At 48.6% G+C, this 22,781-nt stretch overlaps 1 protein-coding gene across 4 annotated transcripts in view; it reads left to right on the top strand.

The window, feature by feature from the left end:
• WDFY4 (WDFY family member 4) overlaps positions 1–22,781 on the top strand; it is a 255,952-nt gene that overhangs the window by 219,498 nt on the left and 13,673 nt on the right. For 3 of the 4 annotated variants that reach the window (XM_043926457.1, XM_043926459.1, XM_043926458.1), the window contains exons 48-56: positions 1,544–1,586; positions 2,687–2,806; positions 4,647–4,764; positions 5,738–5,847; positions 13,405–13,558; positions 15,864–15,955; positions 17,757–17,969; positions 20,677–20,824; positions 21,976–22,160. In XM_043926457.1, the coding sequence (XP_043782392.1) occupies positions 1,544–1,586; positions 2,687–2,806; positions 4,647–4,764; positions 5,738–5,847; positions 13,405–13,558; positions 15,864–15,955; positions 17,757–17,969; positions 20,677–20,824; positions 21,976–22,160 (1,183 nt within the window). The remainder of the gene's footprint in view (positions 1–1,543; positions 1,587–2,686; positions 2,807–4,646; positions 4,765–5,737; positions 5,848–13,404; positions 13,559–15,863; positions 15,956–17,756; positions 17,970–20,676; positions 20,825–21,975; positions 22,161–22,781) is intronic. The other variant, XM_043926460.1, reaches the window with a different exon arrangement.

Raw genomic sequence — 22,781 nt, forward strand, 5'->3', positions numbered from 1 at the left:
AGTCCATGGGTACCTGAACAGGACTGAGGCAGAGGTCATGGCTAGAGAGTGGCGGATCTTGATTTGGTTTGGAGGAACATCCGGAACAAAAACCTGGTTTGGGGAGTAGAAGGGGCATCTCAGGGAAACAGAGGAGGAAAGAAATAGAACTGGAAAAGGAACCACAGAACCCCAGAGGCCAAGGAACTGGGATTTATACATTCTTGCTGAGCAGGAGAAGGCAATGGCACCCCACTCCAGTACTCTTGCCTGGAAAATCCCATGGACAGAGGAGCCTGGTAGGCTGCAGTCCACGGGGTCAGTGAGTCGGACACGACTGAGTGACTTCACTTTCACTTTTCACTTTCATGCATTGGAGAAGGAAATGACAACCCACTCCAGTGTTCTTGCCTGGAGAATCCCAGGGACAGGGGAGCCTGGTGGGCTGCCGTCTATGGGGTCGCACAGAGTTGGACACGACTGAAGCGACTTAGCAGCAGTAGCAGCAGCTGAGCAGAAGCAGCATGTCACATGGAGAGGTTCCTTCCCCACGCCCTCCCCAACACTGCATCCTATACACTTTTATACTCTTCCCTACCACATAGCTTAAAATGGTGTTTCCTTGGTTTGATTTGTGTTTCTTAATTATATATGTGGTCATATAAATTGGTACAACTTCCTAAGAGGACAGTTTGGCGACATGTAGCACACTTGATAATTCTCATAGTTTTTAGCCGAGTAGTCCTGCTGCCGAAAATGTATCTCGTAGATACATTCAGAGATTCAAATCATGAAATCATTACAAGATTTAAGTCTCATAAGTCACATAGATTGATGTCCAAAGGTGATCACACAAACATCATTTGTGAAGACCAAGCCCAGCATGGGGGAAGCCCCCACCAGGTCCCATCCCTCTGTGCCAGGCTGCCCAGCTACTGTGGCCACAGGACAATGTGGGCACCTCCAGGAGCAGGATGGAGACCCACGTGGATAAGATGATCCCACATACCAAGAACAATTCATTTTAAACTGTGTGAGCAAATAGACTGCCATATGGCTAAAACTCTTTTGGAAATTAACTATAGATGTTTCTTGTGTGGGAACAGTAGTTTGCAGACTATTGTTTTATACCTCATGACTTTCTGTATCGTCTGCACTTTTTAGCCGTACATCCACGTGTCAGTATATTATATTCACAAATAATATACTGTAGCCACGTGTATTTTGTTCACATGGGCAAAGAAGGCCAAGCTGTGGTTATGGGAAATCCAGTGTTGAGCGTGAGACCCCAAACTTGCTCTTGCATGGCCCTGGGACTTCTCCAGGGGCCATGCTTCAGGCAGCAGTGTATTCTGGAATCACATAATAGCAAGGGGAATGGCAAGAACCCATCTTTCAATAGGGCAGTGTGGGAGCAAGAAGAGCTTGGGAAATAATCTTGCTGCTCTGGGAAGTTGATGGCCATTCTGGATGCCCCAACCCCACAAAGGCCCAGGAAGTTCCACCTCTCCCTCCATTTGTACCTTGAGACATTTGGTCACCACCATCATTTTCTGTCCCACAGGAGGTACCCCAGCTCCGACAAGACCATGCTGCAGAAGTGGCAGGTACAGTGACCCCTCAGAACACTGTGGGTTCAAGGAAACCCTCAGGAAAGCAAATCAGCAAATAGCTCAGGCCCCAGGGATGAAGAGAGAAGGCACACTGGTGAATCAGGAGGGATCTTGTTTTATTAATTTGTTAAAATGTCTCAAGCATTTCCCTGAAGAGATCTCAGTGACAAAAGGCGATTCTTGAGTCAGAGCTGGGGAGTTAGTATGAGCGTGTGTGTGCACGTACATAAGCTCTATGTGCACACACATGCTTTATCCATGAAGGTGTACACATATGTATAAATGAACACACAACTCAGGAAGGTACAGATTTCACTTCACTTCCTGGGAAGTCATATGTGGCTCCCAGCCTGGATGAACTGACACTCTGCCTTGGGTTCTCAGTGGAAGGAAAGGATCCCAAGAAAGACAGCCATACAGAGCCCATGGCAACAGGAAAGTAAATCTTGGTCACTCATGTCCAAAATCCTTTCCCAAGGAGCAGGCCAAGCAAAGGAGAGACCACAGCATGCAGGTCCCATCAGAGATGACGTCTCTACTGGCTGCTCATGAGCCAGGTGGCCTTGGTGAATTTTTCCCAAATATAGTCCCTGGCTCCATTCATGACTATACATCTTGAAACAGAGGGCCCTAAGAACACAGAGTATCCTAACTGGCAGAGTCAGAAGAAAGAAAGTTCAGGTTCCCAAGAAAGCAGATCATTGAGCCTGTTGGTAAGGGCCTCTTTCCTGGTGACTGCAAAGAACCCCCCAGCTTATATTTTCAATCATAAAGCAGTCAGCAGTAAGAAGGTCTGGTATTTGTGCTATTATTTTAATCAATTTTTGAGTATCACCCAACAGTTAACACAAAAGAATGCTTTAGCCTCGGCTTGGACCTCTGAGCTGTGTTTTTTTCCTAGTCAACTTTGCTTCCTGACTATATTTGCTTCAACTCCTCTTGGAATTAGTGTGGCCTCCCCGAGTTGCCCCAGCTCCAGGCACAAGGTTCCCACCTACACAGCTAGGGCCTCCTGCACAGGTCTGGGAGTTAGACCCCTGTGGTTCTCACGAGGAAACCTGTTGGGTTTATCCCCACTTTGTCTCTTCTGGCAGAAAAGAGACATCAGCAACTTCGAGTATCTCATGTACCTCAACACCCTGGCTGGGAGGACCTACAATGACTACATGCAGTATCCAGTGTTCCCCTGGGTCCTGGCCGACTACACCTCACAGGTAGGTGTTCACGTGGTTGGTATGCAGGTGTCCTGTGACTTTTTTGACCCTGATGACCAGAGCACCTGCAGTCATGCAGAGCCTCTGCGACGGGCTCAGTCCACCTGGGCCTGAGGGCTGCTCCAGGCTTGGCCCCTCACCTGGCCTTTGGAGTCTGGGTGCCTGGGTCCCTGTCCCAGCCCCACATGACTAGGACAGTAGCTGACATGTGCCCCAGAGGGTTTCTTGGCTCACTGCTACCATGAAGGCAAGAGATACCCATCTGCTGAGATACTGCCGTGGGCCAACACTGGTCCGTCAAGTGAAGAGGGCCATAAGATGTGTTCCTAGAACCAACATGTAGAGAGGGAGAGGGAGGGAGGGGGAGAGAGAGAAGGAGAGAGCAAGAGACACAGAGACACAGTGAGAACACACCCCTCCCCTGCAACCTGACTTCAGTAACTGAGATGATGATATGTGGAGGTGATGATATCACTCTAGATCTGAACCGAGACATGTAGCCCTAATGGAGGCTGATGATAAGACTGGGTCATCGCTCTTTTGCCCTCTGTCCCTGGACCTCAGCAGGCAGAGGAGGGAGGAGCAGAAAAGTGACAAGTTTGGCCAAGGTGATGTCACTGGGGGACAACCAGGCTACGGAGCAGTGTCCTGATTGCCTGGGCTCTGGCCATCAGGAGACTTGTGGGGCTGTGTATGTAAATGACCGGAGGTGTCTGGGTACACTACAGATAAGCCCTGGCCAGTGCTGCCTCAAGCTGTTTAGAGAGCTCACCCCCAGAATTTGGGAAAGGGGCCTCAGTCTTTTGTGAGCTCCCATCCCAATTTGAGACACAACACAGCAAACCTTTTCTCACAAGCCATACATTGCTTCTCATTGCTCGATCATCTGGGGCCAAGGTGTTTCAGAAAGGAAACTTGCCAATCCTAGCTTCAACTCACATATTACAAATAGGTGGGTCCCCAGCCCATTTTGATTAGCCCATATCCTGTATTAAAGTTTAATTTCTTATCAGTGTTTAAAAATTGGGAGATTTCTTCTAAAAAGCTGGTATTCCAATATCTTTTGGAGAATTTGGAGATGTGGCTACAGCATCAGCTATAGCTGAGCGGGTTTCCATGCTGCTGTCTCTCAAGGGGTCTCAGGAGCTTCAGTCCTGCTCCCTTTTCTCACCAGCCATGGTGGCAGGCCCTGCCTCCCCAGGAAAACTGATGATTCGCTACAGGTGGAAAGGAAGAGGCGTGTAAAGAAACACCTCCTTCTATAAAGACATGCAAACTCAGAGGACACCCAGCCCTGAAAACTCTTCATGGTGCTACTGTTGTGTATTCCAAGGGCAGGGGAAGGGGACGCCAGGACTGCTTTCACCACCCCAGAAGGGAGGTGCCTCCCAAAACACGAGGCCGTTGCTCTCATTTCCTCCCCAAACAGACGACTTCTGACTGCCTACAAAATCAGTTTGAGTCTAAGCAAGAACCCTGAACCGCAAACTGCTCAGCGAGGGCAGAAGCCAAGTATCCATTGACAACAGGAATTCTTTTGAAAGTCTCTTGGGTAACTGGTGGCGATGTTCTGATTTGGGTCAACTTGGAAGACTTCAGTGTGAAATCAATCTTCCCCTCCTCTCATTTCCCATCTCTCCCCTATTAAGTCTTTGTGGATCACTGGCTGTGGGGCCGTAAAACCCTACCAGGCCTGCTAATCACCAGAGGAGGGGGGTCAGAGCGAACGACAATAAACCGATAAAGAGAACCATAAAACTAAAGACCGTGGCTCTTGCAGTCTCGCGGGGGCACAAGAGGGTCCAGGGGAGTTAACGCCAGTTGCACATTTACCTTCTAGACATTGAACCTGATGAATCCCAAGACTTTCCGTGATCTTTCTAAGCCCATGGGAGCTCAGACCAAGGAAAGGAAGCTGAAATTCATCCAGAGGTTTAAAGAGGTTGAGAAGACTGAAGGTGAGTAGATCCCAGCTTGATTTTTTTCTACAATGCTCTTTATCTGAATGCCTTGAAGTGAGAGCTGATAATGATTTAGGTGTCATCTAGCCTACAAACAAATTACATTAGGATAGAGAACTCCCAAATCCAGCAGTCTGCACCCTGGTTGCCTGTGAGAATCACTCGAGAAACTCGTTAAAAATGTTAATGTCTGGGTCCCACCCCTGGAAATCATGATTTAAATAAGTCTGTGATGGGGTGCACTCCAGGTGATTCCAACAGGAAATCAGGACTGAGAACTGTGCTGCCAAAGTGCTTAAACACCTCCATTCCCAGGGGCAGGGAAATGACATCCGTTCAGCCCTTTCTGTGTACAGACCAGCCTGCATTCATACATACAATGGTCCATTTTAAAGAGAAGGAAATTGGAACTCAGACTTCAAGCAATTCACTCAAGGTCATAGCCTCTAAATTGCGGAGCCTGTATCCATCTGGTTCTAGAGCCTAGTTCCCAAATCCTGTTCATTCCCACATTCCCTTTACAATTTTACTCCCTTCACAGGCCAGCTGCACTCTTAGCGCCTTACTGTTTTTCTTTAGATCTGTTCACCTTTTACACTTCAATGGATGTATTTTAAAGAGAAAATTTTCTGTCATATATTTGATGCCAGCTATACTGGTTTTCTCAAACACTTTGAAATAAAACATGAAACTACTAAAATAAGGAACATCTATCCGTGAGCCATAAATGATTACCTCATGTGCCGGAGGCAGCCCGTTTCAGAAGGCTCACTCAGCCCCGAAGCCCTGCCTTTGGTGAGCAGGTTCTCAGCAGGCTGAGGTTCTGCATCCCACACTGCCCTGAAGGCCCCTGCCCACCCCCCAGGACCCCCGCGATGTGCAGGACTGATACTCAAGCTTGTTGGGGGAGATGGGAGGGGTGGGCAGGCCACAGGCGGGGATGCAGCCCAGCCACGTGCTTTCATTGCAGGAGACATGACCGTCCAGTGCCACTACTGCACTCACTATTCCTCAGCCATCATTGTCGCCTCCTATCTGGTCCGGATGCCGCCCTTCACCCAGGCCTTCTGCTCTCTGCAGGTGAGCGCCCTGCTCCCCTACACACACACACAGCTAGCTCTTGCAGACTAAGAGCTAGGCTTGGATGAGGCAGGGACCCCCCTGCTAGAAATCCAGCCTTGAGCCCATGATTCTCACTTGCCGCTGGTTCCAGGACTCTGGACCATCCAGCTGAGGCAAGCTACTCTTCACAGACACACCACCATGTCTACCCAACAGTCTCACCAAAAAAACTGAAAAATAAGGAATGAGCTATGGGGGGAACATACTCAACATAAATAGGTTTTAGTGGGAAAGGAGAAACAGGAAGCTTGAAGACTTCCTTGCAGGTAAGGTAGGCAGTCAAAGGCTAGAAAAATAAACACAAAAAAGGAAGTATAAAAAGAATATCACTTGTGATGTCAGAATGCATAAAAACATGCTAAGTACAAGTTTGAAGGCTTAAAAGGACAAACAAATTATTTTTAATACTGAAATGAACAGCTAAACTGGAGAAGGAAACTCACCAAGTTGCCTACTCATAAATTAACAGAACATCATGCCAGCTTAGGGTTGCCAGATTTCACAAATAAAAATACAGGATGCCCAGGTAAATTTGAATTTCAGATAAACAATGGTTTATACTAAAAAATTATTGGCTGTTTATCTGAGATTTAAATTTAGCTGGACATCCTATATTTTACCTGGCAGTCCAATACAGGCTGGAAGCAGGCCAGTCTGACCTTGAGTGAATGCTAGTGTCAAGACACATGGAACAGCTGGAACAAAGTGCCTCATGGGAGGCTGGTATGTTTTTCTCTCTCTTTCCCTCTAACTCTACCACCGGGATCTTGAATTAAGGTTATCCAGGGGCACAAGGGTTGACTGGGGAGAGCCATGGGTATCCCAGTTGCAGGTAGCTGGCTCGGCCAATTCCAAAGAGAACACAGCACAGCATCCAAGCTTAGGGTCTCTCTTGATCGAGGCCTTTTAAGGGTCCTACACAGAGGAAGACATGGCCATGGAGGGTAACAGGCTGCTGAACTTTCAGGGACTCACTCTGACAGCCAAGCTTCACCAAAGAAAAAGCATGAGTGTCCCAGGAATTGTGTAGTCTGACTTCACCAGCAAGTTCACTCCTTAAAGTTACTCAGATGACCTTGACCCCAAGACAAAAGGCCACTCTGGGTCAGCCCTAAAGCCATCATCTGGGCCCTGGGTAGGAACAAATAGGCAAGGTCAAGGCTTTCTCCCCAACCAGCAGCAGACCCCTCCTGTCTTCTGTTTCTTGGCACAGTCCCCTCTCTCCTTGAAGGCATGGATTGTCTAGACGTTATATAACCCACCTCCCTGGAAATTAACTCAAAAATAACAAGCGTGCTTCCCCTGAGCCTTTCTCAGGCAACAAGCATTTTAAGTAAGTTTGGTTTGGAGAACAAATGGCCCCTGAGCTATTTATTCCCCATGCCAGGAATCCCATCCAGCTGCTCATCATCAATCCACGTGGAGTGATGAGCCCGCTGACCGTGATGGCCCTGCCTCCCATGACGATTTTCCACCCAGGGAGCTCTAGGTGCTTCAGAAGTTTCCCCTCACCCCTTCAGTCTCACCAAGTATACAGCCCCATCTCTACCTGTTACAAACGGTCAGCTCACAGAGAGACGAGGCAAACTGAAATAGAAACATCGAGCTGTGAGATTTACATCCCACAGTTATTTTATTTTATTTCTGCATGTTATTTTACTCTGGAAATGAGGATTAATTATGCACATCTCACTGAGCCATTGAGACTAAAGGAGGAAATGTGGGTAAAGCCCCTAGCTCAGGGCTGATGCCATGAAGGGGATCAATCATCCTTGTTCCTGTCTCCCTCCCGCCGTCAACCAGATCTCATCTGAGCCAGCCTGAACTGGTGCAAGCTGCCCCTCTCTAGTTTAAGCTAATTCAAGACAGCCTGGACTGTGTCAAAGTATTCCAAATGGTGTGAGCCAGATGAAACAGGTGTGCTGCCAACCTATTGGGTTAAAGCCATTTTGAAGCTAGTCACATGGGTCTGAGCTTATTCTAGCCAGTTTGGTCCAATGGCGACCAGCCCAAACTGGTTTGAGATGGTCTAAACCAGTGCAATTTCATTTGCTTTCACATGGCACCAACGCAATCATATTAGCTTGAGTTCTTTTGACTCCAGTGCTGACGTCTGATGTGACTCCTGGTTTTTCTGGGTTCAACTCTCTCTGGGACACATTGGCTCATCCCAGTTGAAATCTCCATGATGCTTCTGAATTGGTTTCTCCTCCTGACTTTGAACTGCCTCTTCTAGTAGGTCACAACCAGTCCAGGCCTTGGAACCAGCCAAAGAACCAACTGACTCTGCTTTTCCCTTATCATAAAAAAGAAACTGTAATCTCTAGGGAATGAATACAACAGCTACATCTGAGGGGAATGTGTGTGGCTCCCATCTGGGAGTCCTGGGGCCTGCGCAGACTTCCTTAGGAACTATCTCGTATCTTCCTGGAGTCAGGCTTCTCCCTCCATTCGGCTCTGCCTCCTGGGGACAGACTTGTTTCTTCTTAAAAGACTTTTGCTCCACCTCTGTGTGGTGACAAGGAAAGGAGCCTCCCTACATTCTCAGCAGCCTGAGACTTCTAGCCTCCATCCCCAGCATGGATCTCAGAGTGGAAAAGTGGAAGAAAGGTGAAGAGGTGCAGAATCCAGGCAACGAAGCCTTTCTCACTCATCTGGAGAGCAGGGACATGAGTATGTCCAGTATCTCCAGAGCAGGAACACATGCAGGAGTCAGCAGAAGAAAGTGCACACTCTTGTTCTGGATGAAACAAAGTCTGCCTCTGAGCTATTACGTGACTGAACCACAGGGACGCACTTGATCCATGGCTGGGCCAGAATGGCTTTGGTGTGGAGACGGGGTGCCTATGCACTCCCCCTGTGGTCTGATGGAAAACAGGTACAGCATTCTTTGGGCTGTAGCCTGCCCACTGGGCACTGTGCAGAGGGGTGTGGATAGCTTAAGAATGGCAGTGTGGCATATTCTGATCCTAAGAATAAGGTTTCTTTTATTCTTTTCACATTTAAATCTTATCAAGTCTTATTAAACTTTATTAGGCTGGTCTTAGAATTGATGTCTACCTCTACTGTTGCTGTGTTTGCTTTTCTGCCTCAAACCTGTTATTACAATGATCAGTTCAGTTCAGTTCAGTTGTTCAGTCGTGTCCGACTCTTTACGACCCCATGGACCACAGCACACCAGGCCTCCCTGTCCATCACCAACTCCCAGAGTCTACTCAAACTCATCTCCATTGAGTCAGTGATGCCATCTAACCATCTCATCCTCTGTCGTCCCCTTCTCCTCCTGCCTTCAATCTTACCCAGCATCAGGGTCTTTTCAAATGAGTCAGCTCTTTGCATCCGGTGGCCAAAGTATTGGAGTTTCAGCTTCAGCATCAGTCCTTCCAATAAACACTTAGGACAGATCTCCTTTAGGATGGACTGGTTGGATCTCCTTGCAGTCCAAGGGACTCTCAAGAGTCTTCTCCAACACAACAGTTCAAAAACATCAATTCTTCAGTGCTCAGCTTTCTTTATAGTCCAACTCTCACATCCGTAGCCTTGACAAGATGGACCTTTGTTAGCAAAGCAATGTCTCTGCTTTTTAATATGCTGTCTAGGTTGGTCATAACTTTCCTTCCAAGGAGTAAGTGTCTTTTAACATCATGGCTGCAGTCACCATCTGCAGTGATTTTGGAGTCCCAAAAAATAAAGTCAGCCACTGTTTCCACTGTTTCCCCAACGATAACCTCTTATAATCCAGAAAATACAGTACATGAACACTGTGACCTGGGTGGGTGCACATGCAAGCCGTGTGACTCAGGCTCCCGCTAGTGATGTACTTATCCCCACTCCCTGGGGTGTGAGGCTGCTGTCTACCGAGCTTGCTTCCCTGGATGCTGTGATCTTGGGAACCTTGCCTGCAGGGAGCCAGTGTCTGTGAGCCTTCAGACAGTTGAGCAACCAGGAGGCCACACCAGGCTGGGGCCACAGCACAGGCCCCCATTTCCACCCTGGCAAGAGTACGGGCTGCTCTCAGGCCTGAGCTGGGAGATCCAGTCTGGGCGGGGCAGAGCAAGGCAGCCAGCGCCCCAGCAAGGGCACAGTGCCACCTCCACTGCCACTGCTGCATTTAATAAGAAACTGAAATCAAGTGCTGTGTTAATTAAGTCACAGCCCATGTGAAGTCAGCTGTTACCAGCAGTGGGAAGAATTTTCTGAACCACCTGAGGCGAGGCGACTGCTTTTGTGTAAGACATATGCCAACTGCAGAGAGGACCGAGGGCTCTGGGCAGCACTGGGCACAGGCCTTTCACCTGGGGGCTCTGTGAATGCCAGCCCCTCGTGGAGTTGTGTCCATAATAAAGGTGTAATTGTTATTACCCTTGAAATGCCTATCCAGGGACACAGGTGCACATAGATTCTGTGTCCTCATACAAAAGGAATAGCTCCTTCAATACAAAAACTCCTTTCAAGGTGTTTGCAGTTTTAACCAATGCACTGTAATCATGAACCTTACTCTGATTTTAACTCCTGTCAAATATTCAGCAACAGTGCAAAGTGGAACTTGTCAGTCACTTCTTCCTGCATTCAGTTCAGTTTAGTTCAATTGCTCAGTCATGTCTGACTCTTTGCGACCCCATGAACTGCAGCATGCCAGGCCTCCCTATCCATCACCAACTCTGGGAATCCACCCAAACCCATGTCTATTGAGTCGGTGATGCCATCCAGCCATCTCATCCTCTGTCGTCCCCTTCTCCTCCTGCCCTCAATCTTTCCCAGCATCAGAGTCTTTTCCAATGAATCAGCTCTTCGCATCAGCTAGCCAAAGTACTGGAGTTTCAGCTTCAACATCAGTCCTTCCAATGAACACCCAAGACTGATCTCCTTTGATTCATCTCTTAGTAAAATTGAGCACCTCTTAAAGCATTTTAATTGAGACAGATACTTAGGATTGTATTATTTCTGACCCCTTCAACATTGGAAATATTCTTCTGGTGTCTTTACATATGAATGATGTTGGCTGGGCATAGACTGTAAGCTTTTGCCTCAGAAACCTACGGACTTAGTTGCCTTGTCTTTTGGCTTTAATATCACCTGGGAAATCTTCTGCCAATAAGAAGTAGCTCCTCTGTTGATAAGAGTAACCTTGCTATTAATTTTTTTGGTCTGTTTGGATACTCGGAGGATTCATTAATCTTAATATTCAGAAATATCTGCAGGATAGATTTAGGAGCATGTCTGGGCCCAGAAATTCTCTCTGACCACCCTGTTTCCATCCAATCTCTGGACCCAATCTGATTGTTGCTTGATTATGTTTTGGACTTTCCTTATGGGGACTCTCTGTAAACCTTGACTGTGCTTCTCTGCCTTACTTCTCTCCTTTCCTCCTTCTGACTTCTCTTCGTTATCTCCTTCCTTCCCTTCCTGAGACTGAAGTCCTGATGGGACTCCTTGCTGGCAGCCACCAGAGTCTGTGTCAACCCACAGACTTTGTAACTCATGTGAGTTACAAAGCAGCTCCACTTTTCCTTCCAGGGAATTTGGCGTTTCTTTTGTATTGCAAAAGTGAGCAAACCCATTAATTTTGAAACAAATGTATGCAAATACATTTATTAATATAGGAAATAGGAAAATCAGTTATTGCTTCCTTTATAAATAATACAGGCTTAAGTTTTAAAGATATTGCTTTTGCTAAAATGCATTAGACAGCTGTGAAAAAAATAACATTTTTCTTTGTGGTAATATCTTTAACCAGATTTGTAGCACTAACAATATTTCCCATGTATATATTATTTTTATTTAATACAGGTAATCTTTTTATTACCAAATCATATTGTTTCTCAGGAGATTACCATCAGCACTCATAAAAGCTGCAAAAGGAAAGCGGAACGACGAGGCAGCATCCATCTCCCTCCGATGCAAGGCTCTGGCTGCAGATTAAATACACAAAGCTCTTACTACATTTCAATGAGTCACTTGTTAGGGGCAGATTTATTTAGAAACACCCCCTCCACCATTTTGTTTCCATTTCAGTTTGAATCTGAGAGTGGGCTTCGTCCCCTAATTTTGCCGTTGTTTAGTCACTAAACAACCTGTCCGACTCTTTTGTGACCCTGTGGACTGCAGCCCGCCAGGCTCCTCTGATCATGGAATTTCCTAGGCAAGAATACTGAAGTGGCTTGCCATTTCCTTGTCCAAGGAATCTTCCTGACCCAGGGATCGAACCTGCATCTCCTGCATTGGCAGGCGGGTTCTTTACCAATGAGCCACCTGGGAAGCCCTTGCCTAATTGCTTAAAACCAAGAACAAAACAATCTTGGAGAAAAGCCACATCTTTCAGCTGCCCAAATACTGTGTTTGGCTGAAACCCCACTGGGTTTCTTGGTGTCCTCGACCCTGTGCAGAGAATGCTAGCGTTTTCTTTACACTTCGTCTGCCGCTGATGATGGGAAACCTCAGTCCCTGAAGAGAGAAGGGAGCTGATGGAGCAGTGGAGGGCACTAGCAATTTGAGTTCTATCCCTTTGTTCTTTGGGCCACATGTGCCCTCTGCAGAGGTTGGCAAAAGAAAGGCTAGTTCTGGCGGAACAAAAAAGGCCCAGTTACAATGGGGACAAGTGAATTACTGAATCCCAGAGAGGAGTTGTCCCTTGGGCATCCCTAAACTTAAGCCAACAGACCCAAATCCCAGCTTCAGAAACTCTCTCTTGAAGCCCCTCTGCCCACAGCGTCTTCAGTCGTCCAACTGGGACATCTCTGTCTCCTCCCGAACCCCAAGATCACATGCTGAATGAGGGTAGTGTCAACTGAAGCGATATGACAATTCACGTGAGAGGCACAGAGACTCCAAGGAAGGAATTTGAGCTTGGCTCAGCTGCCGATCTCAGGACTGCGTGGACCCATCTGTGGCAATGGGCCTTGGAAACAAGGTTGACCCTCATGCAGCACCATATGCTTCCAGCACTCCATCCTCAGATCAGTCCCCTCTTGTCAAGGCTGCTGTGTTACACATCACCAGGGCCCTACCTGACCTGCTTTCCAGGCCTTGCCCTCAGCTCAGAACATCACTGTTTTCTCCATCACCAGGCTTGCCGTCTCACCAGGGATTGACTTCTCCAGGAAACTTTCCCGCACATAGACTGTCTGACCCACTCCTTGTACTTTGACTCAGAGCTAACCCTCAGTGAGTGTGTCAAGTGGTCAGACGAATGACTGTGGTTTTCCTGTCTCTGATCTGAACCCCAATTTCTAAACCAGGGAAACATTGCTCCCTTAATCACAGTAGACCATGCATCCTCCGTGGAAGCTCTGGTGCAGGGTTCCAGTGAATGGTCAAGGTGATTAGATGCTTGAAGAAACAATTGCCCACGTGTGTGGCCTGATGTGTGCACATGTGTGGGGGAGTGAATGAAAGGGCTTAAAGGCGGAACCCATGTCTCGGGGACAGAGTGGATGAAGAGGGCCCACTCTAGTGACGTCTGTGCACCCCAAGTTATCACCACACAGTTGATCATATCACCCCTTTTCTGCTTAGGGCGGAAGCTTCGATGTGGCAGATAGAATGTTCCACAGTGTGAAGAACGCGTGGGAATCGGCCTCCAGAGAGAACATGAGTGATGTCAGAGAGCTGACCCCGGAGTTCTTCTACCTGCCTGAGTTCCTGACCAACTGCAACGCCCTGGAGTTCGGTGAGCGGAGCAAGGCTCCGGGGCCGGACAGCTTGTGGGTCATGACATCAGTATCTTTGCTAAGCGACCCCACACACAGGCCCACACCAGACCAGTCTGGTGGGCAGATGAGAGCGAGGCCTCCACTGGGTGGTGTCACTTGATGAAGAGGTAGGAGCCAAGGAAGTACCTAGCCCCAGGGTGCAGACCACCAACCACAGTTCTACCCAGGACCGCCCGCCGAGAGTCCCCAAGGCCCCAGTCTGCAGCAAGATGGCAGCTAGAGAGCAGGAGCCCCTGCTGACAGCCAGGCCTGGCACTGCCCTGCTGAATGCCTCAGGCAAGCCCGGCCCTTCTCTGCCCCATTTTCCCACAAGTCCCACAAGGGGGTTAACCCGTGAGCAGGACCCAGACGTGCTGCATCTCCCAGCACGGGCTGCTGGGGTGCCCACGGGCACCTTGGTGGCTCCTTCTCTTTCCTCCCCTCCAGACCCTACAGCAGAGTGAGCCATGCTCTCTCAACCACTGCTTTAGGGGAAGGACATAAATTTCAGGAAGCCACAGCAGGCAGGCCCTGGCAGCTACACGTACTTTGGGAGCCTCCACTGTGAACCTCAGGGTGACTTGTGGAGGGGATGTGGTCAGAACCCCCTGAAGGGCATGGTCCTCCCCACCCAGAGGTGAGGGGTGAATCACCCACTCTGAGGAGGCCCTTGGGAGCCAGCGCGGTGCACATGTGTGCTCTGGAGCCCCTCTTCCTCAGGGGGCCTCCTTCCTCTAAACCACGCACATGGGCCTGCACCTCAAGCCAGACCAGGGGCAGGCCCAGGAGAGCTGCCTCAGGCACTCACCTCCTGAGTGGTGGTCTGCAGACAGAACACCAGCAGGGCATTTAAAGCATCCCCAGGCCCAGCCCATCGACTCTGAGCTCGTGGGACTTCGTGGCCTTGGCAGTGTTCACATTCTCAGATGCTTCACTTGTTTTAGATGAGAGCTTGACAAATATAAAGGGTAGTTCCTACAAGTTGTGATGAGACCATGAAAGGAGTGAGTCTGAACCAATGAAGCCAAGAGGAGGGTCCCAACTGGCCTGGGGTGAAGGGGGCACAGCGGGGAGGGCACCGGTTCTCCTTGGCAGTGGAGGCTGGTTCTCTGCTGGAGGGGAGGTGCTCAGCGGCAGATAGAGCCTTCAAGCCCAGGACCAGGGATCTGCAGGGAGGTCAGGAAAACAAGTGTGGCTATTATGCACCTACTGTATGCAGGCCCTTTTTAAGGCACTGAGGATTCAGTTGGGTGTCCTGGGGCGGATCACCTGGAAGGTGTTAATATTCTTTGCAGGGACAGGGGAGGGATAGAAAAGAATAGATAAATAAGTGAAACATTGTTCAATGCTGAGGAAGTCCTGTAAGGAAAGAAGGCAGGAAAATGGTTCAAGGTGCCCCAGCGGCCATGTGTGACTCGGGTCTCCAGGAAGGACCCTCCTGAGGAGGTGACAGGTGTGAGCTGAGACTGAATGAGGGGAAAAGCCAAGCCAGCCCTGCAGGCCAGAGAGAGGGGAAAAGGATGCTTTCACCCCAGTTGCACTTGTGGGCCCTGGAGCGTTTCAGAAAGGCTATAGCTAGTATTTACTGAGCAGCCATCATATGCCTGGAACTATTCTAAGCATGTTATGTGTATTTTCTCTTCTGATCCTTATGCCAGCTTAGGAGGTAATAGGTAGGAAAGTGACTCCCCAAGAGGCTAAGCAACTTGCTAAAGGCTGTGTGGCTAATGGGGAGGACGGAGACTCGGGCTTGAATCCAGGCTCTTCTTCTTGGTGTCTGGGGAAGCTCCCTCTGAAAACCTTCTGTCTTCACTTTAAAAGTGGAGAGAAAATGCGTAAATTATCGAGTTGAATGAAGAGTCAATAAGATGATGTGTGCCAAGCACCTAGCACAGTGCCCTGGCATAGAGTGAGATGCTCAAAATACAATCGCTTTTACTGTTGCTGTTATTATCTTATTGTTTTAGCGCTGTATAAAAAAGCACCTCCATGAAAAGGCATAGAGTGAGGGGAGGGAAATTTATCAACAATGATGACACAGCCATTTTATGCACGGGCACTGCTTGGAAGTGAGGAGGGTCTTATGGAGGCCCAAAGGCTTAGAATCCAAGAAGGAGTATTTCAGGCAGATAGCATGGGGTCACTTCCAACAGAGGAGAGAGGAAGCAGTGCAGTCTATGCAGGAATCCTGGTACCAGACAGCACAGTGTTTACACACCCCTGACTCCTAACCACTTTGGCTTCCCAGTTACCCAAAGACCTGCTGTCTCCCACCCTATTCAGGCTGCATGCAGGACGGAACAACGCTGGGGGATGTTCAACTCCCTCCCTGGGCTGATGGAGACCCCCGGAAATTCATCAGCCTGCACAGACAAGTGAGTTGAGTGGGGTCATGGCAGACTCCCTGGTATCCTGAATGAGGACCTCGGTATGCCCTCAGTGTCCATAGAGGCTTTCTGTCTGACTGGAGGGCTGTGATAAATACTTCTGAATATGTCTAGAGAACTCAGAAAAGGAACTGGGCCCCATGCCCTGGGTTGGCAAGAAAAAGCTTGGGTTCTGGGCTCTTTTAAGAGCTCCATTAGGCTTTGCCCTTGTGCCAATTTATTGTGGGACTCATGAGGGGAGCAAATGCAGATTCTTGTTAGATGGAGGGCAAGTCAGTGCCCTTAGCCAACCCCACAGTCAAGGCCAAGCCCTGGACTGTATTGCCCAGTATAGATCAGAGAGGGGCTAGAGGCCTCAAGCGGTTCCCACTGGCCAAAATATTTGCCAGGACCAGGGAGGACTTGGTTTATGACTCAGAAAGACTGATGTGGGTACAGGCCACAGGTCATCTGGGGACAACATATGTTCAACATCATTAGTCATCAGGGAAACATACACTAAACCATAAGATGCTACTACGTAGTCACAACAATGGCTAAATTTAAAAATATTGCAAAATCCAAGAGTCAAGCAAAGATGTGGAGCAACAAGAATTCATCATGCATTGCTGGTGGGGAAAAATGGTACAACCACTTTGAACAAGAACTTCTTATAAAGTTGAAGATGCATTTACCATATCGCTCAGCAATTCCATTTGTATGTATTTACCCAAGAAAGATGGAAACACCACAGAAGAGTTTGTACATAAATATTCATCAGTGTTATTTATACTAGTCAAAAACAAAAAACAACCCAAATGCCTATAACCATAAATGGCTAAGCGAATGATACACCCACATGATGAAATCTTACTTAGCAATAAAAAGGGACAGATAATGGATACATGAAGCAACATGAATGAATCTCAAAAGCATTGTCCTAAGCAAAAGAAGCCAAACCCAAAGATATATACTATGGGATTCTATTTTTGTGAGATGTTAGAAAAGGTAAACTAAAGGGACAGAAAGCAGATCAGATCAGGAATTACTAAGTTCTGAAGTAAGAGATAAACAAGGAGAAGAAAACTTTTTGAATTGATATGAATATTCTATATCTTGATTATAATGTTGATTATGTCACTGAATGCAGTTTTCAGGACACATTAAGTTGCGCATTTATGGAAAATTTTATTATATGTAAATTATACCTAAAAAAGAAAAAAAACCTGGGGGCAAGCCTAACTGGTAACAAAGCTGTGTCTTCTCCTCTGTCCTTCTCCTTTGGTAAGGAGAGAGTTCTTCCCTGGTTAATCCTTGTCCCTGGAAATTCAGTAACAGCAGTCCTCACACCTCCTATGGCATTACCCACGTGTGGTCTTCTTAAAAGCATTATGGTCATATGCATCAGAAAACTAACCAAGCCCAGATGACCTGACTTTCCCAAGTCAGCATCAACAGGGAGCCCAGCCAATTCCAAATGACTGTCTTTGGGTTCTGGAGACCAACCTTTGGATTTGGGCTCTACTCAGCAGAAACGAATGGTGAACCAGAAATCAAAACACTGGCCCACATTTCCTCTTGCTTAAGGTTATTTTATGGACTGGATGGGCCACTAGCTTGAGGCAGGACTGCGTGGTCCTTAGAGGGACTGCACATCCTGCTTAGTGCTCATCCAGCCCAGGGAGGCATCGCTTATATTTCCTGTGCTGAGAGAGCATCCTGAACCACATGCCCCCTCCTGATCTGGGCAGAGGGCCCACGAGTCCATGAGACCCCTGTGTTTCTCATGCTCTTTGGGTTTTGGTTCCAGGCTTTGGAAAGTGATTTTGTCAGTGCCAACCTGCACCACTGGATAGACCTCATTTTTGGGTACAAGCAGCAGGGGTCAGCCGCAGTGGAGGCTGTTAATACCTTCCATCCCTACTTCTATGGTGACAAAATGGACCTCAGCAGCATCAGCGACCCCCTCATCAGAAGTACCATCCTGGGGTTCGTCAGCAACTTTGGACAGGTGCCCAAACAGGTACAACATACCATGATTTTTGTCTTACTTTCTCAAAAGAGTGTGTGCAGGGTGAGCTTGGATGGAAGAGAGAGTGAGAAGTAGGTGACGACTGGAGAGATAAAATGGCCTGCAGTCACCTCCCTATGCTTTTAATTGCTGTTGTCATGCAGTCACTCAGTTGTGTCCGACTCTTTGCAAGCTCATGGACTACAGCAGGCCAGGCTTCCCTGTCCTCCACTATCTCCAGGAATTTGCTTAAGTTCATGTCCATCGAGTCCATGATGCTATCTAACCATCTCATCCTCTGCCACCCTCTTCTTCTGGGACTTTAATATCAACGTTTAACTCTCCGTAACCCACTGACGTCAAGGGAGGTGATGATATCATTAACAATGATGAAGGCTGCATCCATCTGTGACCCATGTGACAGACACTATGATAAATACACAGTATTTAATTCTTTATATAGGTTTGTTGTGAAGATTAACCAAGTGCGTGAAAGTGTCTGAAATATGATTAACGTTCAAAAAATGTTATTCGTGTGATTCCCTCATTAAATCCTCTCTTAAGTTCTGAGTATGGGGATTATACAAATCAGGAAACTGAGGCTCAGAGAGGCTAAATAAATAACTTGCCTACACTTGCACCATTAGCAGGTGTCACCAGTGAGACCTTACCCCATCTGGCCGGCTCCAAAAACTACACTATATTGGCCCCACTGTGAGAGCATCCAAGCTCTGCCCTCAGGGTCCCTGGGCCTTTTGCTCCACCAGCTCTATCTGCATCAGGGCAGTCCCATAGAGATGTGAGACTGTGCGTTCACAATGACATCTTGAGGCCTATTTGGCTGATCCCAGCCCCATTCATGGAGAAGGCAATGGCAACCCACTCCAGTGTCCTTGCCTGGAGAATCCCAGGGATGGGGGAGCCTGGTGGGCTGCCGTCTATGGGGTCGCACAGAGTCAGACACGACTGAATCGACTTAGCAGCAGCAGCAGCAGCAGCCCCGTTCATGTTCAAGCTTCCATTTGATGTAGAGATTTTTTCCCCCAAGCGCAATCATTTGGAGGGAGAAGCATGGCCCCACGGACTAAGCAGTCAGGAACCACACCAGAAAATGAATACATAGGCCCACCCAACTCGAGACCATCCTGGGCAACAACCTTCCCCATCTGTAACCATGAGGCTTGGATGGGCTCATCTAATAACATCTCTTCTGTCTGGCCTTACTGTGACTTGCTCAGGTTCACTCAGCTCCTAGGTAAGGGGAATGTGGAAAGGCCTGAGGGTGACTTGGAGAATGGAACGTATATGCAAATATGGGTTTGGCCAAGGAAGGCTTTGTAGAAAGGAGAGAATTTCAGGAAAAAAAGCTAGAGTAGCTAAACAGTTTCATTTCTTTAATTTTAAAAATATTATACTAGAAATAAATAATTTGAAGTAGTAGTCCACAAGCAAAAATATGTTAATATCAGTAGGATCATGGAATGTACACTCTTTAAATTCTGATTTTAAGTAAGGAGATATTATATTCCATAATGTCTTACGGAAAAACTCGAACAATCTTTTTGACCAACCCAATATGAGCTTCTAAAAAATATTTCTAAAATAATTATCAGAATTAGAATTCCCCAGGTGGTCCCAGCTTGAAGACAAGATTAAATGCTTTGGGACCATTCACTGTTCCAACAAGGGGCTGTGCCTGCGAAAGCCGTTACAAGGGTCCAGCCTGTGGAGCTTTCGTTAGTCTGATGTGCGTGAAGAACATTCTTTAATGCTCATTTAAAAGTCATCATTCTGATTTCTGTTTGTATTGATCACCCACTCGACTTCTAGATAGTCTAGCATCTGGTCAAGGGGTGTAACCAAGGCTGCTCTGAGGTCCCGGGGCTGCCTGCTGAGCTCCACCTCAGTCTCAGCCAAGGCCAGTTCCACCCCCTGTCATGGCGCCCAGGGATATTTCCATCTGGAAGCAGAACACTGTGCTGCTGGCTAAAGAAACCAGCCTAGCACGAGCCCAGTCGGGGAGGGAGGGTGGAGAGCTGGAGCAGGCCTCAACTGCATTCTCTAGCCCAGCACCAAGGATTCTGCCAGGCAGCCTGGCTTTGCACTTCAGACTGTGTCCAATCATGCAAAAAGTTTGGCATTAAGGACAATTTGAGAGATCTAAGAAAAATGAAAATAAGAAAGGCCGCTAATGGGGTTTGCTTGTGTTCTTTAGAATACTTGAATGGTTGCTATTAAAGAATTCTGTGTTGATGCCCAGATGGATGGGCCTGCAGAGAATTTATAAAGAAAAAGAGAAAATATGAGAAATAGCTCAAACAAATGAAGAGAGACGTGATCTAGGGAGGAAAAAGTGTCATTCTGACGCTGTAGCATGAAAGGTAGCTCTCCCAGGGACCAGAGGCTCCTCAGGGGGCTCATCATTTGCTCAAGCAGCTTGGAGAAGAAGACAGATTTGGCTTCCAAGAGAGTTCTCCACCAGCCCCGCACCATGGCCTTGAGAAAGTAGCTGCCCTTGACTGAGCCCCAGGCCACTCCCCTGCAACATCCAAAGGTTGAACCAGATGATTCTGTTTCAGCTCACCTCAGTCAGGAGCAAGCTCAGCCCCAGCAGCGCCCAGGGCAGAGGTATAGCTGGGACTTGCCCAAGGATGACTCCCCTTCTGTCCATCTGTCCTAACAACTGACACGGTGCGTGTCTGTCTGCTTGCCTCTGCAGCTTTTTACTAAACCCCATCCAGCCAGGACTGCTGCAGGGAAGCCTTCCCCTGGGAAGGACGTCTCCACACCAGCCAGCCTGCCTGGGCACCCGCAGCCCTTTTTCTACAGCCTGCAGTCGCTGAGGCCCTCCCAGGTCACAGTCAAAGGTGAGCACCTGGTCCTACTTTGTGTGGTGTCCTGTCCCGCAGTTGTCCCTCCAGTGACTGGTGTTCCTCTGGAGGTTCAGGGGTGCAGACTGGGGCAAAGGTTTGGGGTCTGACTGCCCAACTGTGTCTCCAGTCATATCAGGAGTCTGGGGAGGCCTCTGCTCTGGAAGTATCTGGGGCCACCTCTGTTATATACCCTGACTTCTGAAGACCCACCTGTCGAATGTCTGTTGAGACAAACACTCCTCTCTCTTTCATGTGCACACACATCTATCAATACACACACACACACACACACACACACACACACACACAGACCCCTCCTCACCTCCAGAAAAGTGAAAGTAAGAAAGGCTGCTAAAGGGGTTTGCTCTTTGGAATACTCAGATGGCTGCTATTAAAGAATTCTGTGTTGATGCCCAGATGGATGGGCCTGCAGAGAATTTATAAAGAAAAAGGGAAACTATTAGAAGAAATAGCTCAAGATTGCAGCCCCTTCTCTGGGTCCCGGTCGCTGTTGCTCCTGACCACGCAGGTGGGCCTGCAGCCACTAGCTAAGGGCATGCGCATGAGGCAGATGGCCCCAGTGCAGGTCCCAGCCCTGCTTCCTAGAGGGACTGGGTGTGTATGAAGTCCATCCTGGGGCCTCAGTGCATTGGGGATGTCTACCTGGAACAGCTTTCTGGTCCCAAGGAGTATAAGGTCAGGTTTGTCAGGGTTTCTTCTCTTGAATCCAACAACAGTGTCCTTGGCACCTCCAGCCCTGCTAGACTTGATGCCTGGAAGGTGCAGGAAGGACAGAGCCCCTGGCCCCCCGGCTCCTCTGGCTTTGAGCCATCTGCCCTGACAGCCTCGGTTCCTCTTCCCCTGGTATCAACCCATAAGAGACACTAAAGACCTGCATGGCCACACACTTCATGTATGTGTTAAGTCTGGGGAGAGACCCAGGGCCCAGGGACCCAGCTTGGGGCCAGAGTGTAACCTGGCCCCTAGAGGGAGGCCCAGGATGGAGGTACCAGGACAAGGAGTGGCTCCGGCCTGGGTGGGTGTTTGCCAAGTCTGGGTGGGCTGTGCATGGCTCATCTCTGGGCCCAGCTAAAGCAGGTGTTGTCCTTTGGCAAATAAATTCCTCCCTACTGACTGGGGAGCAGATATGTACCTCTTCTCTCTAGGCTCGGAATCCCCAAAAGGAGCCATCGGCCACATCGTTCCTACGGAGAAGACCATCCTGGCCGTGGAGACAAACAAGATGCTGCTGCCTCCACACTGGAGCAGGACCTTCAGCTGGGGCTTTGACGACTTCAGCTGCTGCCTGGGCAACTACGGCTCTGACAAGGCGAGTGGTGTCAGGGTGCAGGGTGGCCCCAGGGCCTCAGCCTGCTATTGGTTGGGGCAGAGGTGGTCAGGAGACCGGCGAGCCCAAAGCAGCCACAGCTGCCCACACCCCCACTTCCTCCACCCTGTGCCCCCAGCCTGGGGATGAGAGGGTTTGAGCAACTGTGCCAAGAGCCCAGTGGGCTAAGCCTTCCCGCATGTTACCAGAAGTTGAGCTTGTAAGTAGACATGCTGTCACCTCTGCAGTGTTCTCCACTGCTGGCTGGTCACTTGACTGCAGTGAGAAGGCCCAGATTGTCATTCAGTTTGGGTGGAAAGAAAGTCTTAGGGGCTCCTCTGGCCCCTGCTCTGACTTAGACTCAGATGGCACAAATTGAACATTCTACAGGCCACCAGAAGCAAGCCACTGGGTTACTGGTCCTCCACGCCTGTGCGAGGCCATCCACTCCTCTTTACCTTCTTGATGTGGCCTCTGGCCCTGTTTTCTACCCTTGCTCCTCTCCCACCCTAGCACATGGCATGAATTCCCTGCTCACCAAGCTTTCTCTCCCCTCCCTAGCCTTCCCCCACCTCCTGCAGGAGGCAGCCAGCGAAACTGATCCCAGATGTCCCCACTTCCTGA

Source organism: Cervus elaphus, chromosome 15 (assembly GCF_910594005.1).
Source record: "Cervus elaphus chromosome 15, mCerEla1.1, whole genome shotgun sequence".
Lineage (NCBI taxonomy): Eukaryota > Metazoa > Chordata > Mammalia > Artiodactyla > Cervidae > Cervus > Cervus elaphus.